We start from the raw sequence: 19,972 nt of genomic DNA on the forward strand, positions 1-19,972 counted from the left end.
CGCTGGGCTGCGCGCCGCCTGGGCGGGGACCGCTCGGCCAGTCCGCGTTTACCTCCGCCGTCCGCGCCCTCGCCAGCCGCCACCACAAACACGCCCGCACAGGCTCAGTGCCCTCCTGTTTGACGAGACAGGGGACGCACTCAGGGCTCCTTCAGGCGCCCCATGCACTCGCACCGCAGGCGGGCGCACTCACCCCTCTCGTCTGACTGCAGCTGCGCCTCCAGGTCCTCTGGCGACACGTAAACCTCGGCGTCGTCGCCCTCGGGCGGCCGGGGCTTGCACTTGCCGCAGCAGCAGTTGAAGCAGCAGCAGAGGCAGCAGCAGCAGTAGCAGCAAGTGAGGAGGCCGCAGAAGACGAAGAGCGCCTGTGGGGGCAAGGGGTCCTGTTGGGTACTCCCCTCCCCCCACACCCCCAAGGGCTTCCAGGGACGACAGACAGCCAGTGTGTAAGGGCTCGGGATGGGCTCAGACAGCTAGCCAACGTCCCCAGCACGGGCTTCCCGAGACACAGGTGACAGCCTCCTGGGTAGGAGACCCTTGGGACACTGAGTGCCATGATGGCCATCGATATCGGGTGCCCTCTCAAAGGGCTACCACCCCCCACCCCACACACACATCACCTCCAGGCCCAGCCCTGTCTTTCCAAGACCTCGCTCACCCACAGGGCACTGCCCCTTACCTTGGCCCACCAGCTGGACAGCACGAAGTAGGTGTTCACGTTCTCCTCACCAAACTGCTCGGCCACGTAGAGGCCCAGGGAGCCGTACTTGTCGTAGATGTTCCTCTTCGTGGCGTCTGTGAGGATGGCGTGTGCGTTGTTGATCTCCTTGAACTTGTCAGCGGCCTCTGGGTTGTCAGGGTTCTTGTCGGGGTGATACTTCAAGGCGAGTTTCCTGCAAACCAAAACCGGCTCCCCGTTTGGAACCTGGACTGGTGTTTTTCGCCCATAATGGGTCAGGCTTAACCTGTGACTGGCTGCCGGTCTCGGACTACTCCCAGACTTTGTGCAGAAAGCTGAGCCAGAAGAAGCCATGCCCCCTAACAGCTGCCCCAGGAGCTTCCTGGGAGCTTTCTGTAGACCAAGGCCTACCCAGCTATGACCCCTACATGCATCTGAGTCCCTACACAGTGGTGAGGACAACGCTCAAGTTTGTTCAGTGAGCCCCCCGGGGTGTACCAGGGGACGGAAGACCCTGGGCTAAATGACCACAAGAAACCAATGGTCAGTTTACAACCTCCTGCAGAGACTATGGAGGGTCCACACCCTGTCCTAACCAAGTGGAGCCTCCGGTCTGTCCTGGGTGCTGCTTTCTGGGCCCACCATTGCAGACCACTTCTTTCCAGAATGCTTCTCCAGGGAGGGCGCTGGGACAGCTAGTGTTGCCACACAAAGACTACAATGTAACCATTTGCAGTTATCCGAACTGCCAATCATGCAACTAGCAGCCCAGTGCTCAGTCCACCACTCACTTACCGATAGGACTTCTTAATGTCGTCTGAGGTTGCGTTCTTGTCCAGCCCCAGCACGTGGTACAGCGACTCCCCAGAGGTGGAGAGAGCACGCTGCCTCTGGTCAGCCATGGTAGGCTAGTCTATAAGACAAAAGTGTAGACATCAAAAAGTATAGACCAAAACGTAGAGGGAGTGCGGGCTGGTGGGCTTTCGGCACCTTAGTGTGTTGGGGGGCAAGGAGACAAGCGCCCTCCTGGGGCAAGGTCTCTGCGTGGTCCTGGAGTGCTCTACCACTGCTACTCAGGGGCTGTGAGCGACAAAAGCCCCGGGTGTGATCCACAGAGCAGCAATGACCCTAGCTCTAAATATAATCACGTTAGTAACTCAATGTTAGCGGGCAAAGGCTCTAGTGAAAAGATGACGAGAAGCAGGTAAGTTGGTGCCTGCAAGAAGCACACTCTGAAGACATGACTTCCAAACACAGGAAGCAAAAACGGACAGAACTCTATCCAAAGACAGAGACATTCTTATCATATAGTTAGGTTTGTGTCAACTAGGCTGGGCCAGGATTCTCAGTGCCTTGACAACTAAGACCCAGCAATCCCTCCTGACCTGACCTACGCAATGTAATCACAGCCAATCAGTGGTAAGAAGGCGAGGGTGGGATCCTCACACAGGTCACAGCCCCCATACAGTCAGTTGAAAGGTAGTTTTTTTCAGGGGTGTGATCTGCTTTCATTATGATTGGACAAGCTTGCTTGCTTTTTGCTAGATCTGGATCCTGCATCTGGCTTAATGACTTATTATTATTATTATTATTTTGGTTTTGTTTTGGCATGTGCCAGTGGCCTGCCATATTGCCTGCCACACCGGGGAGTCATCAGCAGCCTGCCATCTGACCTGCTGACCTTGGGTTCATCTGTCGCTGCAGCCACAGCTATCATCTTCCTGCTGATCTGGCGCTCATCATCCCCTGCACCTATGGGAGGGAGCCAGACGCCTCCAGACTAACCTCTGACCCAGGGGCTTGGGAAATGTGCCCAGACTTGGACTTACCTGCTTCTACAACTATGTGAACCACTTTCTTGAATATATATATATTCAATTTCTTGAATGGAATATATAGACTTCTTGAATATATGTATGTATGTGCATGTATGTCACTGGTTTTACTTCTCTTGAGAACCCAGCCTAAGACAATTCTTCTTTCAGACTGACAAAATAGTAAAAATCTGAAATACTCCATCAAAACATTGATAAGTTGAGCAGTGCTATCAACTACTGTATTAGTCTAGGTACTTTGGAGAAACAAATCCACAGTGACTCATGTATAAGAGAGAGTTTTATGTAAAGAAAAGGTGCATCACAAAAACATCCCAACCCAATGCTGCCCAAGCCCACAAGTCCAACATTAACCCATTAACCCAACACCAGTCCACAAAGTCCTCCACCTCACAAAACAGAGGCAATGATGCCGACTGCAGGAGGAAAGCTGAGTCAGTGAACAAACAAGCATCTCAGCACTGGCAGGGGTCTCCACACGGCTGCTCCAGCACCCAGGGCTGCACCGGGATAGGTCCATGTAGCTTCTCCTTGGGGATGTCTTGTAGGAAGTCAATCTTGCAAGCTGAAGCAGGGAACTGCTAAGGCAGCTGCACCCTGGTGCAACCATCACAAAACAAGAGACCCGCGAAGTAGAAAGGCGAGGCTCACCACCCATTTATCCCTCCGCCTTTCAATTAGCCCCACATGTGATTATCGGCCAGGCTGGCACAATTAACCAACTCAACCACCATGGCCTAATTGATATTCTCAGAATATTCAGCAACTGCAAAATGTACATTTCCTTTCAAATGCATACTGTACATTTACCAAGATATGTCAGTCAGTGAAGGGTTGAGATCATACACAACATGTTCTCTGACCTTAATAGAATTAAAATAGAAATTCAAGTAGGAAAACTTCACGTACTAGATAATAAACGGAATACTTCTAAAGAACATGAAGACCAAAGAAGAACTCGGGGGATTGAAAAATATTTTGAATTGACTTATAACACATTAAAATGTGTGGAACGTGGCCAAAACCAATGCGTATAACAGAAGAGATATCTAACATTCAGACCTCAAGTTCACGTGAAGGTGGTAGAAAAGCAAACACAATGTCCATACAACTCACTGCCACGGAGTCTGTTCCAAGTCACACCAACCGTGCGTGTGTGTGTGTGTGTGTGTGTGTGTGTGTGTGTGTGTGTGTGTTTTCGTGGAGTAAATTAACAAAAAGCAGGAATCAGTTAACAACCAGAAAACCGATGAATAATAGAGAAACTGAACAAAGCCAAACTGATTTAAAATTTCTGATACACAAGCCAGAGTGGGAAAGAAAGACAAAAAGTTCCAGTCACCCACTCCAGCAATGAGAAGACCCTCCTACAGGCATGAGACAAATACGAAGACACGTTATCAACAACGCACGTAAAAATACTGCAAAAGTTGGACCAATGTGACAAACACCTCAAAAAATAAAAGTACCAAAATTGACACCAGAGGAAGAGAAAATTTGAATAGCCCTATTTTTATTAAGAAAATGGAATTTATAATTGAACAAAAAGCAAACAAGAAAACTCTTGTCACAAAGAAAATTCCAAGGTCAGATGGTTTTTCTAGGACACATAAAGAAATGACATTAATTTTAAGCAAAGACTTTCAAAACAGGAGAAGTCTTAACTCAATTTTGAGGCCAGAGTAATGCTGACATCAAAATGTGACAAAGACCCCAAACCCTCATGAACAGAGATACAAAGTCTCCAGTACACTATTAGCAAATCAGATCCAGAATAAACAAAAAATTGTAAATGCTATGATCAAGTAGAAGTTATACCAGGAACTGGTTATTTTAATATTTCAACATAAAATCAATATATTCCACTACATTCGCAGATTAAAGATGGACCAAATTATCATTTCAATGGATACAACTGACAAAATTCAACATTTTTTTTTAAGCCCAGCAAATTAGGAATGAAGGGAACTCCCTCGGTTGGATAAAGGGCACTTATGAAATGTACTGGAAGAAAACGTGACCCAAGAACTGCATGCCCAACCAAACAGTCCCTCCCAAGGGAAAGAGACATGCAGACCACGAGGGGCCTCAGCTACAGAAAAGCGAGAGTCCTTCAGCTACAGCAAGAGGACCCAGGCACTCCCTCAACTTCATAAAAAAGGAAGAGCATCAAAACAAGTAAATATAAAAGCGAGTAAATGTAGCAGTCAACATCAATGTATCTTTTGCTTAGAACTTCTCTTTTTACCTCTCTGACTTAATAACCTGTGTAAAACAATCATGTAATAGCAAATTTTGGATACTACCACAGCTGTTTCTTCCCCTTTGCGTTGTGCCCATCAGCAATGAAGATCCTGAAAGCTGTTCCATCCCCGTCGTGAAGGTCAATTCTACTTTGAGGAAGCACCTCTGCTCAGTGCTACTTTGGAGTGCTTTCGACTGAGGAGCTCATCTTTTAGAATGGTGTCAGGCCATGTTCTACTAACTGAAAAGCAGGCAGTTCAAACCCACTGTCCGCCCCTTGGGAGAATGGTGAGGCATCTGCTCCCGTAAAGATTCCTCTCGGAAACCCTACACCAGATGATTATGAGTCAGAAAGGACGATATGGCAGTGATGTGGTTTGGTTTGGAATCCCTCAGAGGTGACTTCTTCCTTCTTGCTACTCTGTTAGCCTGGAGGTACTATGGAGGGCACCCCTGCTGTGTTTGAAACATCAGTGGCATAGCTTCTAGCATCACAGCCACATGCAAGCCATCTGCAGGGGCCGCGGATGATTGAACGTGGCTCTTCCAGCCAGTCTCTGGAACTCCCACCAAGTGATCTTTTCCTGATGGGTCTGGGTAAGAGAAGGTGGGGGAAGATACTGAAAAGATTCAGCTGTGAGTGGTTGTTAACAAGTAGCATGGAGTGCTGCATTATCAAAAGAGCCCTCTCAGAAGCCGGATTGGTGACCTCACCACCAGCAGTGAACCTTCATGAACCAGAAGACAGCTGTGACTTCAGAGGGGTGGCAGAGGAGGAGCAGCAGCAGCAACAACCAGGAGCCAAAGCATGCGACAAGGTGGTGGATTTCCTGGTTCACAGAACAGGTATAGCTGAGTGCCTCTGGGCAGGGGACTGGCAGGTGGAGTGGGGTACCTATGGGCACCTGATTAGAGGAGATGGAGTTGAGTGCTTTCAGGCTGAGGCTTACTTGAGTGGGGTGCCTCTGGGCACTTAATTGGGGGAAGTGGGTTCACTAACTCATGGAGATGGCGCAGTGACCTTGGGCTGAGGCTTACAGCAGAGTGGCGTGCCCTGGGCAATTGTCAGCAGTCCCGAAAGAACGTAGTAACACGTCCGGCTGAACAATTGTAACCTGAGCAGTCTCCCCGGCTTCCTAACACTGGTGAGCTTCCGTAAACCCTTTCATGATGAAGAGTGTGAGTTCTCGTGGCCATTGCAATGAATCATTAAACTCGGTAGCTGAAAGAGCAGGTGCGCGTGTGTGATAGATTACTACCCAGTCACCTTCCCATAGCTGCTGAAGGTTTTTGCCAAAATAGTTTGCTACTCACTTGACCCAGAAAACCCCATGGAATCATGCACATCACGAAGTTAAAATCGGTAGGTCCATATTAAGATCACCTGTGAAAATGCCCAGGCCATCCACGGTTTGCAGCAAAAGGCCACCAAGTATCTGAAAGCTGTCCCTTTGCAGGCACTGTGTGCCCTTCCACCATGACTTTCCCGTGGTTGAGTGGGTAGGTACACCCTCGCAAAGCAGTGGGGCTGGATACAGAGTCAGTGGTCAAAAAGAGGGCTGAATCCTTGCTAAGCATGCTTGAAACTGCCGAGAGCAATGCTGAACTTAGGGTGCAGGTGTGAGTTCTCTGGTCCTTGGGCACATCCAGGTGAACACAGCGCCAGATGCACCACTATACCCACCCATGCACACGCTCCCCTACCCCGCTGAGATGGGCTTCACTGAAAAGGAACCAATTGTTCCCAAACCAGTGGAGGAGGCTGCACAGAAGAAAAAGCTGTCCCAGAAGAAACTGAAGAGGCCAAAACTTACAGCTCAGGAGTAAATTTACTAAGAAAAGTAAAAAAGCCAAAGCACTACCACCACAGTATGACTAGTTAACAAAACAAGTGCGGTACCGAAACTATTAATATTAATTCAAATAAGAATATTATAAATTAAAATACTGGCTGGACATCTCCAGGGCAACAACTAAGAAGACAACGTTAAAAGGCAGCAAAGTAAATAGGAGAATCAGAGTGCCACGTTAGACGAAACATCTCAATCCAAAAAGCAAATCTCTGATGCAGAGTGATGGTCACCGGGTGGGGGGTGCGTGGGAGCAGGCAGCTTTGTCCCTTTCCCACAGAGCAACCTTGATGCGCACTGTGCCACCAGAGGGTAACGTAAAAGGAGGCAGTAATGGAAGAACGGAGGAACAAAAAAGATGTAGGCATACAGAAAACGTATAGTATCTCCAGCAGGAGTAAAACATAAACAAGAAATCCTCAAAACTGGACTAGTAAACATCATGAGAAATGGAGGCGAGACCCAAGGGTCACAGATTTCACGTGAACTGAAGTCACAATCAGGGGCAGTGGACTACTGAACGTGGCTCCTCCAGCCAACGGCGCTAACTCCCACCACGTGACCCTTCCCTGCCGGGTCTGGTTCGAAGGTTGGGAGATACTGATAGGATCCACCTGAGAGTGACTGCCGACGGGCATCCCTGGCGTGCCATCCTGGGGGGCATAGAATGAACCCTCTGGGAGGCACGAGGAAGGATCTCCTTGCCAGTGAGAGCCAGGAGTGCAGTGCATCTTCTGGACTTGAGTTCCCTGCACAGCGAACCTCATGTTAAGAGTTCCAAGTTTTCACAATTAACCCTGTTAATGACCAACCACAATTCTATATTGGATAGAATCATATAATCTATCAGCATCTTCCTCTACCATCTCTTACGCAGACCCATCAGGAAAAAGATGTTTGATGGTAGTTACAAAGACTATGTCCAAAAGACCCATATTAAATATTCTACCTCAGTGCCTTCTTCATCTGACATTTCCCCATTGTTTGCATGCACTGTCCTTTCCCAATCTTTCACTTTGAACTTATTTGTGTCTTTGAATTGAAAGTGAGTCGATGATAAGCAGCATACCCTTACACACACTCTCCCACACAATTTATGCACTTCACCCATCTCTTCTTTGTAAGTGCAGTGGGTCATCTGTTCACATTGAGTGTTGAGGGCTGATAGGGGAGGAGCCCTTGTGGTGCAGTGATTACAAATGCATAAGGTCAGCAGTCCCAGCCCACCAGGCACTCTGGGGGAGCGGCTATCTGTTCTCTTACAGAGGTGCAGCCTTGGACACCCACAGGGCCAGTTCTACCTTGCCCTAGAGAATATGTGGCTGGGTGTTCAAGTCCCCAAAAGGAGCATGCCTGTGGGCACAGCTGAGAAGAGGCTGTCCTGACCCCCCAAAAACCTGTATCCTGAATATTGCTGAGGCCGACTTGTAGCCTGTTGACTTTTTTTTTTAAGGAAGCATTTAGGTTATTTTTAGGTAAAGAAAAACAGACTTTTCCAAGGGCGACAACCTGTTCACTTCTTAGTGAAAACTCACAATCATAAGATCTGTGAGTTCTGTATTGCCAACTCAATGAATTATCGAACCCAGCTGGGCAGTGGAGTGTGGTGGGAGGGGCGACGGCGTGGGATTCGGTAAGATGGCTGGAGGCGTGTCAGACCGCGTCCTCACAGGAACCAGCCCTGGGCGATGGCGGTGGCTGATGCGGGCGGCTTTCCTTCCCCTTGTGAAGCTAGAAGAAAGGCATTACGAAATGATAAAAAGAATTCATGAAGAAGATATACCAATGATATTAGGTCACAAAACAAGTCCCAATAAACTTTATAGACGGAAATCATACAAATATCTTCCCTGAACATGATCCAGTGAAACTGGATTCAATAACAGGAGGAAAACACAATTCAGTTAAACAACATACTCTTAACCAACCAATGGGTAAAAAAGAAATCATACGAAAAATCGTGTAATACTTTGAGATGAATGCAAATGGGGCACAAACGCCAATATCCCGTGGGATGCAAGCGCAGCAGAGGCCAAGGCACAGCGGTAGAGACCCAGCCAGTGGCCACACCACCTCTGCCTCAGAACCACTCAGCCAGCGCCACCGGACCGCCAGCCAGCAGAAGGGGAACACAATGGCAGGGCTGACGGCGAACTAAACGGACTGCGCCAGACCAACCTAGCTAAGCAGAGAAGGCCCAAAGGATTGTGACCATGAAGGAAGTGGGGCGTTTTAGACCCAAACTGGAGGATAACTGTCTCAGTTTTACTTATTTTATTTTAATAAATCGCTTTATTGGGGTCTCTTACAGCTCTTAAAACAATCCACATTTCAATTGTTTCAAGCACATTTGTACATATGTTGCCATCATTTTCAAGATATCGCCTATTTGAACCCTTGGTGTCAGCTCCTCTTCCCTCCCCCACCCCGGACCCCTGATAAATTATAATTATTATTTTCATATCTTACACCGCCCACCATCTCCCTTCACCCACATTAATCTTGTCGTCCTCCTGGGAAAGGGGGGGGAATTATATCTCAGTCATTGTGGTCAGTTCCCCGTTTCTCCCCCTTTCCCCCCATCTTCCCCCTACCCTCATGGTACCGCCACTCCCATTGCTGTTCCTGAGGGATTTATCTGTCCTGGTTTCTGCATGTTGAGCGCTCTTATCTGTACCAGTGTACGTGCTCTGGTCTAGCCGGATTTGTAAGGTAGAACTGGGGTCGTGACAGTGGGAGTAGGAAGCGTTCAAGAACTAGAGGAATGGTGCGTGTTCCATCGGTGCTGTGCTGCACCCTGGCTGTCTGGTTCTTTCCTTGTGACCTTTCTGTGAGGGAAGCCTAGCAACCAGACCGCTGGGATATTGGCAGAAACCAGTCAGAGATTCACAGATATTGTTGAGAGTAGGGAACAAACCTCCCATGTCATCTGGTTTCTGAGACAGGCATTATCATGACTGATAGTGCGGGTGCACCCCCAAAAAACACACGCGCACGTGAACTTGGCAGGGCCATGATTCCTGGTGGCTTGGGGTCTCCCACCATGCAACCAGCCAGTAAGTTATAAGCGCACTAGGGTGGGATGTACCATCTTTAATCAGGTCACAGCCTTGGTCAGATGTGAGGGCATTTCTCTGAGGGGTGGACTGCATCACCTTCACCTTGAAAGAGAGAAGCAAGCAGAGAGAGAGACCTCTGTACCATCACTGAAGAAGAGCAGAAGCAGAGTGTGTCCTTTGAACCCAAGGTCCCTGTACTAAGGATCTCCCAGACCCAGGGGACAACTGGTGCCAAGACATATGGGAATCTCCAAGGGACACTGGGCCCAGAAGCGGAAAGACAGAACGTTCTTCCAGATCCGGTGCCCTGTGCTTGGACTTGCAGCCTCCTCAACTGCGAGGGCCACCCAGGTCGGTGGAAGCCACCCCCTTGTGGGCTTCCTGCTGTAGAGGCATCGAGAATAAAGGCAGGTGCCAGGAGCACTCAACAAGGAAGAGGAGCCATTCATCCAGAAACGCTGGGAAAACGTCAGGCATGTCCGTTTGACAGGACCCAGCCATTCTACTCCTGGGTGGTTCCCTGAGAGGACAGAAATGCTCACGGCAGCTGTGTGACAGCCAGGCACTGTGAGCAGCTCCGAGTCCCTCACCACATGAATGGTTACACTCACGGTGGGACACATAGACCCCTAGGCTCCAAAACAAAAAGGAACAGACAATGGTGATATATAGGAATTTGCAACTCCAAAGTATTGTGCTGAGTGAAATGACAGGTTCCCAGCGTGTACGTAACGGCACGATTCCATGTGTACAGTATTTTCAGGAGGACACTCTTTTAGAAATGGAAGACAGGATGGTGGGTGCCGGGAGTTTGGAAGAAGGATGTGATCCTAAACGGGCAACGCGAGGGGTTGAAACAGTTCAGTGGTGTGGCTCTAAGGGTCATAGGCGTTAGCTAGCCACACACACAGATTCATACTGGAGAAATCTGATTGCCATGGGTGGCTTTGATCAATGTCGATACTCTGGTTATGATATGAAACTATAATTGTGCAAAAGGTCACCAATGGGGGAAAACTAAGCACAATCGCTATAATATGTCTTACAAGTGTATGTTAACCTAATGTTACCAACATAACCTTTCACCTAAACGTCAGTACCGGCCAAGCATGTCTGGGCCAAGTCAGGGTTGCTTCGCTAGCTCAGTGGATGGAACCGAGTCCTACGTGACAATAACACGGGTGGTAACTAGAGAAGAGTCCAGACCTTGGCCCACCCTGGGAACCAGTGCCATCGTGCCCTCCCTCTCTATGGTGGCCCCAGGGTAGACCTGGGCTCTGCAGGATTTTATTTTCTTGCCCTAAATTCCATTCATGTTGTTGTTGAGAACATGCAGAGCCAAGTAGACACCAGTTTCTACATGAACAGCTTAGGAACACTGATGCCGTGATCCTCTCTCTCCAAACTGTGCAGCGGTCCTCCCTCAAGAACACAAATCACTGCCCCATCTTTGAAGTTGCTGCTATCAGCTTGATCCCATGGCCACCGGGCTTTGATGGCTGCTCTGTCAGCAGCATGCCCCAGGCCTTTCTCCGGATGCCCAGGTGGACTCAAGCGCCAGCCTCCCCTCTGGCAGCTACATATAGACACTGGCACCACCAGGGACTCTTCCAGGGCCCCTGGAGGCCACTAACAGCAGCTTGCTGGCTTCTAGACCCCGTCCACAGAGAGATCAATAATTCACTTTCATGTCTACCCCATGAAAGTAGCTGACTGCATCAAAGACGTCTCCAGGCCGTCGGCTACTTCATTTAACTAAAGCCAGTTCCCAGTGGCACGCTCTCATTTCACATGGTGACTTCAGTTACCACTTAGCCTGCAAGTATGGCAGGTGCCACCAATTGTCAAACCACCAGCCTCAAGGGGCCTAAGCCAGGGGGTCCTGGAGCTCAGACAGTGGGTTTCCCACACGCCTGCTGCAATGCCGGCATAAGATGCAAACGCTGAGCGCTGCACTGCCTGGGTCCTGGTACTTGCTCTGGAGTGGGTCTTGCTTGCTGTGCACACTCGGCTGGAGTGGATGCCCAGAAGACAGCGAGGCAATATCCGCAGAGTCTGGTCCTGGTAATGCAGAGCCGGGGCCACTGGGGAGACCGGGCTCAGAGCCTCAGCCACAACGCCACGCATGGTCACTGCAGGCTGGAAGCTGTGGTGCTGATCAGGTTTGAGCACAGTTTCCCCCACTAAGAAGGGCTTGGAAGACACTCTGGTAATCTACTTCTGAATATCAAAAACAAGCACATGGTTTGATTGCAGCCCACGATGGGGTGGCTCTCCTGACGCTCATGGACGCAGAGCCACCTTATGCTCAGTTCACACCCACTGCAGGGAGCACATACGTGTTGGCCTCACAGGCAAAGGCTCAAGTGTCCACGTGGCATGGGAAGCAAGCAACACAGTCTCAGAAAGAAGCAAGTGATCAACTAGACTCAGACTACAAGGAGTGAGGTAGGAACACCACGGGCAAGGTGAGGCAGCATCACACTGGAACTCCCAGTTGGGTCAGCGGCAGGATGCCTCATACGCAGGTGCCAAAGGCCACGTGCAGAGCACTGCCATGCAGGTGATGCCGATGCCTCAAACTCACACTCCGGCCACACCAGCAGGTGCAGCCAGGCGTATTCACGGGCAGCCAGGTACACTTCTGGGGCACCACAGTCCGGCCCTGCAGGGACAAAGGGCAGCACAGGGCTTTCCCTGGCCCTCTGCCCAGCTGAAGTGGGCTGCCAGATGACAGACTTTAGGAAAAGTCCCTGGAAATGACAGGAACTCTAAAAGACCTTCCCTCTCACCCAAGGATTACAAAGCAACAGTGACACTGGGTTCTAAGAAAAAGGACCCCGATGGCAGCAACAGCTGGCACCATGCCTACCCGGCTTCCCAACGGCCCGTGTGAGGGCACGGGAAGGGCGACCGGGTGGTGATCAGACAACAGGGCATGGCCCCAGGGAGACCAGCACCTACTTTCCTGCAAGCTCCAGGAAAGCACCCCTGTCCTGCTTGAGGACAGGAGACCAACACCCCAACTTCCAGCAGACCCGGCCAGCACTCAGCTGGCATCTGCAGAATTAATTTGAGGAGTCCCTTTAAAGAAGGCTTGACTGTAGTAAACTGACACCTGGAACACAAGGTGCAAAGGGGAGGGAGTCTCACTGCCGTCAGGCTGAGGCCGACTCCCAGCGACCCCATAGGACAAGCTGCAACGGCCCGCCCGGCGTGTTTCCGAGTTTGTGACTCATTGCGGGCGTAGAAAGCCTGTCTTTGGAACTGCTACGAGGGTAGTAGCCCACTGCATAACCCACCACAGGTCTATGTTTGCACATTTTAAAAAGAAACTTGCAAAGAGGGGAGGCCCTGGAGCCACATGTGCAGGAACCAGGGCACCTCCCTGTCCCCTAACAGACCCCTGGCCTGGCACCCTGGCCTCTTCCCAGCCGGCCCACCTCTGCTGCCACACCCCTCACCTTTGCTCGGTATATTTCGGTTTGAATCATCTGTATAAGGGAGTGCCCACAGGCCAGGGCGCGTGAACAGCAGGGCTGGTAGATGTGGGAGCCTGTGCCCAGCCCTGACCCCACACGGACCCAGCCAACGACGGTGCCAGGGCGGGTGCACTTGCTGGCTGGAGCCTGGAGCCTGGAGCCTCCTCTTCCTGTCTGAGGGCTGGCAGACGAGTGGAGATGGGTCCAGCCTCGGTGTCCGGGGGGTCTGGGGACTGCACGCAGCCGGCTTGCCCAGCTTAGATACAGCTCCACCCATTCAACCCTCCTACTGGTGGTGCCCACCAGGCCTGCCTCAGTTTACAAATCCCCCACGCTTACCCTGTCACCCTGAGATGATGCAGAGGGACATGAGGGGCCCAGGCTAAAGATCCAGCGGCTCTTGCCCAGTCAGTCCGGGGGTCACCGTGGGGTCAGGACTGGACTGCCTCCCGTCCGTACCCCAAGAAGCATGCCTATTTGCCAGCAGCTGCACACATACTGTTTCCAGTGGCCATCAGAGGCCATCAGTAAGAGTGACAGGACAGGGAGACTAGTGACTATCTGGGGGCCCAGCCTGTCTGCTCTTCTCCGTGGCCTGCAGGAGAGGCTCCAGGCAGGGTCCCCTCAGGTTAAATCTGAGTTAAATCCAGGTCTCTTTGTCTGAAAGCACTGCCCTAGACACTGCAGGGCAGTGGGACGCGTGTGGGTGCACACCCCCCAGGACCTACAGGGTGTCCTGCTGTGAACATTGATGAGGGGGAAGGGCAGTCCTGACACCCCACCCCACCTACCCATACTCGAGGCATGAGGAACGGCAGCCACAGAGGATGTGCCCCTGAAGAGCTGCTCCTATAATGGGGCTTCCCCTTCCTTATCTGGAAAATGGGTACAAACTACCTTTAAGCCTGGAACCCCCAAGTGGGGGTGGGGACTACAGCACCTGGCCTGAGGAGGATGGGGCCATTTCCAGAGGGCTTGCTATTTCGGGAGGAAGGGGGTGAAATTTCACATAGAAACACATGGCTCAGAAGTGCGGGTGTCACCCTTCACACGCAGTGTGTCGCAGCACACGGCCATCAGGAGAAAGAAGAGGAACACCGCCCTCTATCGGACACAAGTCCTTTTCAGGCATTACAAATAATGGGGGAACTGTGCCAACTGGTCTTGCTCGTTTCAGAAGTCCATTTATCATTGGAAATCTATTATTTTAAGGAAGACACCAAGAGAAAATTTAGTGGGAGAGACTGCTCTCTAATTTTCAGTGTCAAGCTGTCCCACTCCTTGGTGCTGTCCCAGAGGGGCCCCGGCCCAGGGCAGCACTGTTCCCAACAGACAGAAGGCAGGAGCAACTTCACCGGAAAGATGGACATACCACAAAGGAGAGTGTCCCCATAGCCCAGAGAGACGGGAAGCTCCACCTATGCTACAGCCTGGCTGATCCTCGGACGCAAGAGGAGAAATGCTATACGACCATGCTGCCCATAAAAAAAAAAAGAAAGAAAGAAAAAGAAAAATTAGAGCACGCCAATGCACAGAGGCCATTCAGAGGGCACGCAAGGCCCGAGGGAAAGAGGGAGGCGGGTTTATCGCTGGGGACACTGAGCTTCTGTTAAAAGGGAAGGAGAACTGAGAGGGAGGGGGAGGTTGCACACCATGATGACCACCTGATGGCCCTGATCACACGCAGAAAAAGGCTGAGACAGCAAATGTTTCCTCATCTATTTCACCACCACAAGAAAAAAGGATGCTAACAAAAAGAAGGAACTATGCAGGGGGGCGCCCATCTGCAGGCTCAGTCACCGTGTGTTGTGTGTGACGGGGAGGGAGTGCGTCAGTGGGGGTGTAACTCAGTAATGCAGGATGAAAATCACAGTTTCATTCTTTGATCCAGATTCCTACTTGGCATTGTTTACCTTAAGACACCTCATGGTAAAGAGACACTCATTTAACAAGAATCCAATGGGACTCCCTAGTCAAAAATCAAACCCTCGCTATGTGACTAAGACCTTCCGACAGCAAAAAGGAAAAGGCTGGTGTCGACCCAGTGCTTCCCCGTCGTCACTCTGCTCGCCTGGGCCCTCTGGGACGCTTCACCAGTCTGAGTCATGGCTCTCTGCAGAGGCTGGCTGCCATGGTTTCACCGCCTTACCAGAAAGCTGCACAGGGTCAGGAGCGGTTGGAAGGGAGGCTTCTTTAAGACCCAGCTGGCCATACTGGTCTTTGTGGACCAGTGAGCTCTCCCCAGGGTGTGGCCACAGCTGATCTGGGTGGCAGGGCCACATTCTAATCTTCTGACTTGCCAAGACTGTATTTATAAGCCAATCAGCACAGACAGCTCCAGAACAGAGCCATGGGGACACCAAATGACTGTACATTCCATTTGGAAAGACTTGTTTAATGTGAAGAAGTTAAAAGGGCAATAAAACTTCACGAGGCTGAGTAAAGTTCATGCCTCCTCACGTGTTCCAGGACGTTTCACTGAGCACTGACCACACACCGTACACAGAAACGCATTCAGAAACCCCAGGTTCTCTCCCGGAGAAGAGAGGAGCCCACTCACACAGACACGTGGGACACACAGCAGTCAGCTTTGCTGGGTAATTCCCCCAATGTCCAGTATGTTGGATGAGCCTACAGTAATCCACTCCACCTAATAATCCAAAGCACACGACAGGAAGGAGCACTCCAAGTTCACTCTAGGAAGCCAGACTAACCCTGACGCAGACACCACTAAAAACAAGTTACAACCATTCCTCATGAATATAGGTACAAACATTCTCAACACAGTGCTAGTCAACAGAATTCAATAGCATATTCAAAACAACACCAGAGAACAACAAACGCGGGCGGGTAAGGGTGTGAAGACGGACTCTCTTATCCTGCTGGTGGGACCAGCGTGGAAAAGCATGGTACTTCCCGAAACAGCTGAAAGCAGAAATGCCACGTGATTCAGCAATCCCACTAGCAGGTGTCTGTCAGAGAGAAATGATTGCACATCCCCACTGTGACAGTTAGGGTTTGTATCAGCTTGTAAGCTAGGATTCCCAGTGGTTTGGCCTAGTAACTCCCCATGATGGGCCCTAACAGCAGTTGTAAGACCAGAGTGGAGTGCGAACCCTCACTCAGGTCACAGCCTGAAGAAACTGACAGGAAGTTCCCTTGGGTGTGGACGCTGCAGGAAAGCTTGTTTGTCTCTGGTTGCGTCTGGATTCTGGCTCGTGAACCTCCAGTCCTTTGCACTTTAAAGAATGGTCCACCATATTGCATGCCAAACCTGGGGACCATCAGTGGCCACCTGCATTCTAGCCTGGCAACACTGACCTGCTGACCCTGTAATCACTCATCTCTGCATCCATGAGTTTATGGTCTTCATGGCTCGTCAGCCCTGCAGCTCCAGAAGTCAGGAGCAGTCTCCATCTTACCATCTGGCCCATGATGCAAACCAGACTAGACTTACATCCAAATGTACTCACGAGTATGCGAGTCGTTTTTTTAAAAATTAGTGTGCATATATATATATATAAAACGCCCTGGTGTTATAGTGGTTACATGTTGGGCTGTGATCTGCAGTTAGCAGTTCAAAACCACCAGCAGCAATGAGGGAGACAGACTGGGCTTTCTACTCCCATACACAATTACAATCCTGGAAACCCACAGGGCTCGCTATGAGTCAGAAAGTTTGGTTTTATACACTTACACACACACACACACACACACACACACGCGGTACCCAAAAACAAACAAACCCGGAATCAGCATCCCCCCCACCTCCAACCCCCCCAACCCCAAAGCTATATATTTAAATTGTTTTACAAAACAACATTATCACCTTCAAAGTACTCTAAATTACACTTAGTGATTCCATTCTTGGAAACATTTTTCAAACTCATCTGTTTGGATGGCTGACAGCACCTCCCTCATTTTTTCCTTCATCAATTCTATGTCATAAAATCACTGTCCTCTCATGTCTCCCAGAAACAAAAAGAAGTCACACTGAGCAAGGTCAGGTGAGCAAGGTAGGTGGGGTAAGGGAGGCATACTGCTTTTTGTGAAAAACTTGTGTACTGAGATGGCTGCATGAGCAGGTGCATTGTCATGGTGGCAAAACCAGTTCCCCATCTGCCACAAATCAGGCCTTTTATTGTCGCACACTGTTAGGCAATCTTTTCAGGACCTCTAAATAGAACACCTGATTAACAGTCTGACCTGGTGGAAAGAACTAAAAATGCACTATGAATCAACATTTTCATCCGTTTGGGAAGTTTATGGACATCCAGAATGACCATCAATCGACACTGGTACACTTGTGTTTTTCCCATAGCGCTGTCCTTCTAAACTGTGCCAACATCACAACAGTTTTCCGACATCACAAAAAACGAGGTTAAGCGAAACTGCTTTTGCGGAAAAAATTCACTGTGACCAGAGAGAACCTTCCCAAGCTACACAAACGGGTGCACTAACTCAGAGTGAGTTGCTTGATGCTCACCCAGTGGGAAAAATGCATACTATGAAACCTCTGCTCTGCACAATTCTGTTTTTTTATGGGCAACTCCTTCGTATATCTGGTTTTACTTTCTAGAGAACACAGCCCAAACATACCCATGTTCACTGAAGCATTATGAACGAACACAGCAACCTACCGTATATACTCACGCAGAAGCCGAGTTTTCCAGCACATTTTTAATGCAGTTTTTGTGGTATAAGCTGATATACGGGTCAGTTTATACGCAAGTATATACGGTAAGTGCCCATCATCAGATGAATGAATAAACAAACTACGGTAATATATACAATGGAATACTCCCCAGCATTAAAAAATAATGACGAATCTGTGTATACCTCATGGCATGGCTTAACCGGGACATTATGCTGAGTGAAATAAAAAGACACAAAAGGCAAACACTGCATGAAACCACTATTATGCTAGGTCAAGAAAAGGCTTACACACAGAAAGAAACATTCTTTGACAGTAACCAGTAGTGGGAAGGGGAGGGAGGGTAAATCACTCACTCGAGAGTACATACATATTAACCTGGATGAAGGGAAAGGAGATACATATATAACTATGACAGAGGCAATCACTGGAGGGTCACAGGAAGAAAAGACAACACAGGTAAATACTATCACACACGCAAGGCTGCAGTAATGGTACTAAAAACTGTATCTATATGAGTAGATACAAAGGGGACGGGCAAGCTGAACCAGTGAGTGATGACGACTGGAGTGGAGCCCCAAGCAGCCATGAGTCTGGCGAGGATACTGATGCATATGCACTTGTCTGTGCTGCATGCAGACAGCCAAGGACATGGTAGAGCACATGGGACAACGTTCTGAAAACTTAGCCACAACCAAACACCTTGAGGGAATGAGTCATTGGGCTTGGGGACTTAGGACCACCGTCTCAAGGGACATCTATGTAAATTGGCACAACATGGCCCATAAAGACATTGTTCTATATCCTAAAGCAGCTATTTATGGTGCAACTATTGGTCTCTTCTTGTCAAGACCAAAGAAGAATGAAGAAAATCAAACACTCGAGGAAACATTGAGCCAAAAGGACTAATGGGACCATGAGAACCCTAGCCTCCACTATTCTGAGGCCAGAACTAGATGGCATCCAGCTACCACGACCGTTGACTCTGATCGGGGCAGAGAATGAAGAACAAAATTCAGGTTCATAAAACATAGCAGACCAGTAAGAGCCTGGTGGAACCCTCACGACTGTGGCACCTAGACCCTCTTCAGTCGTGGGACCCCTGGGGTCAACTTTCAGCCAAACAACAGACAGGCCTACAAACATGAATAGAAACACGAGGGAGAGTAGACTCTTCAGTTCAGTCAACCACATAAGGCCGAAAGAGAAGTACCTGCCAAAGACAAGTTCGGAAGGCAGACGGGGCAGGAAAGAAGGACAATCGGAAGGGGAGCACAGGGAGGAAGCCGGGATTGGAGGAGAGCTGGCATACGGAGCCGGCGGCAACCGATGTCACGGAACAAAATATGCACACGCTGTTGAATAGCAAACTAATCTGCCCTGTGAACTGGCACGCAAATTACAATTTTTCAGAAATGATGATCAAATCAAAATTCATACCAGGCATGCAAGGTTGGTTCAATATTAGAAAATCAATCTGGCCTCCTGGCAAGATGGCGGACTACGCTTACAGGATTCCAAAACCCTCAACACATCAAATGAAACAGATATGAATGATAATCCTGGAAACCTGTGGACAGAATAGAGAAGTGGATCAACTGCCAACTAGGAAAAGAATTGGAACACTAAAAATGGGAGAAAATGAAATGGTGACTGGTGAGCTGGACAGACCCAGGGCAGCCATTTCGAACTTTGTAAGTGTGTTATGATCGGCACAGCACCCTCATAATTGGTTCCACTCACCCAAACAGGGTAAGCACCCACAGCAGTGGCTGATCATCAGAAAGGAGTGATTTTCCCCCCATGCTACCCATATCTTCTTGGTGACCAGAAGTGTGGCCAGCACCCACCCTCATCCATTCAGTCACTGGTGACCTCCTCTCCCGCACAGCCCTTGCTCTGCCGGAGATCAGATGTGGGTCCTCGTGGACTGGTGTGAGGTGCATGCCCCCTCGTGTTTTGAGACATGTCTCACTGGGCCAGCCAGACACTTCATATCAGAAGGACAGGCTGCCTCCAGCTACCTCTTGGGCTATCAGAGACTCATTCCAAGATCAGATGCCCAGAACCCAGTCACCATCTGCGCTAGCAGGAACTCTCCAGCACAGGCAACCTGCCCACAGCCACCTTCCAGGCTGTCAGGAAAGTTGACAAGAACCAAACACCCTG

The 19,972-nt window shown here is 49.7% G+C and overlaps 1 protein-coding gene across 2 annotated transcripts in view; it reads right to left on the minus strand.

Moving 5' to 3' along the window:
• Positions 1 to 8,303, minus strand: part of DNAJC5 (DnaJ heat shock protein family (Hsp40) member C5) — a 10,160-nt gene extending 1,857 nt beyond the window's left edge. The window contains exons 1-4 of one of the 2 annotated variants that reach the window (XR_006680740.1): positions 1,475 to 2,220; positions 680 to 893; positions 194 to 365; positions 53 to 115 (exon numbers count right to left, since the gene is read on the minus strand). Coding sequence is in view for 1 of the 2 variants with exons in the window: in XM_045296953.1 (XP_045152888.1) it covers positions 194 to 365; positions 680 to 893; positions 1,475 to 1,581 (493 nt within the window). In the remaining variant the exon portion in view is untranslated. Of the gene's footprint in view, positions 1 to 52; positions 116 to 193; positions 366 to 679; positions 894 to 1,474; positions 2,221 to 8,143 lie in introns of those variants that run through there. The other variant, XM_045296953.1, reaches the window with a different exon arrangement.
• Between the last annotated feature and the right edge of the window lie 11,669 nt (positions 8,304 to 19,972).

This window comes from Echinops telfairi, unplaced genomic scaffold (genome assembly GCF_000313985.2).
Source record: "Echinops telfairi isolate 266 unplaced genomic scaffold, ASM31398v2 ScPeMD7_7414;HRSCAF=8452, whole genome shotgun sequence".
NCBI classification, from domain to species: Eukaryota; Metazoa; Chordata; class Mammalia; order Afrosoricida; family Tenrecidae; genus Echinops; species Echinops telfairi.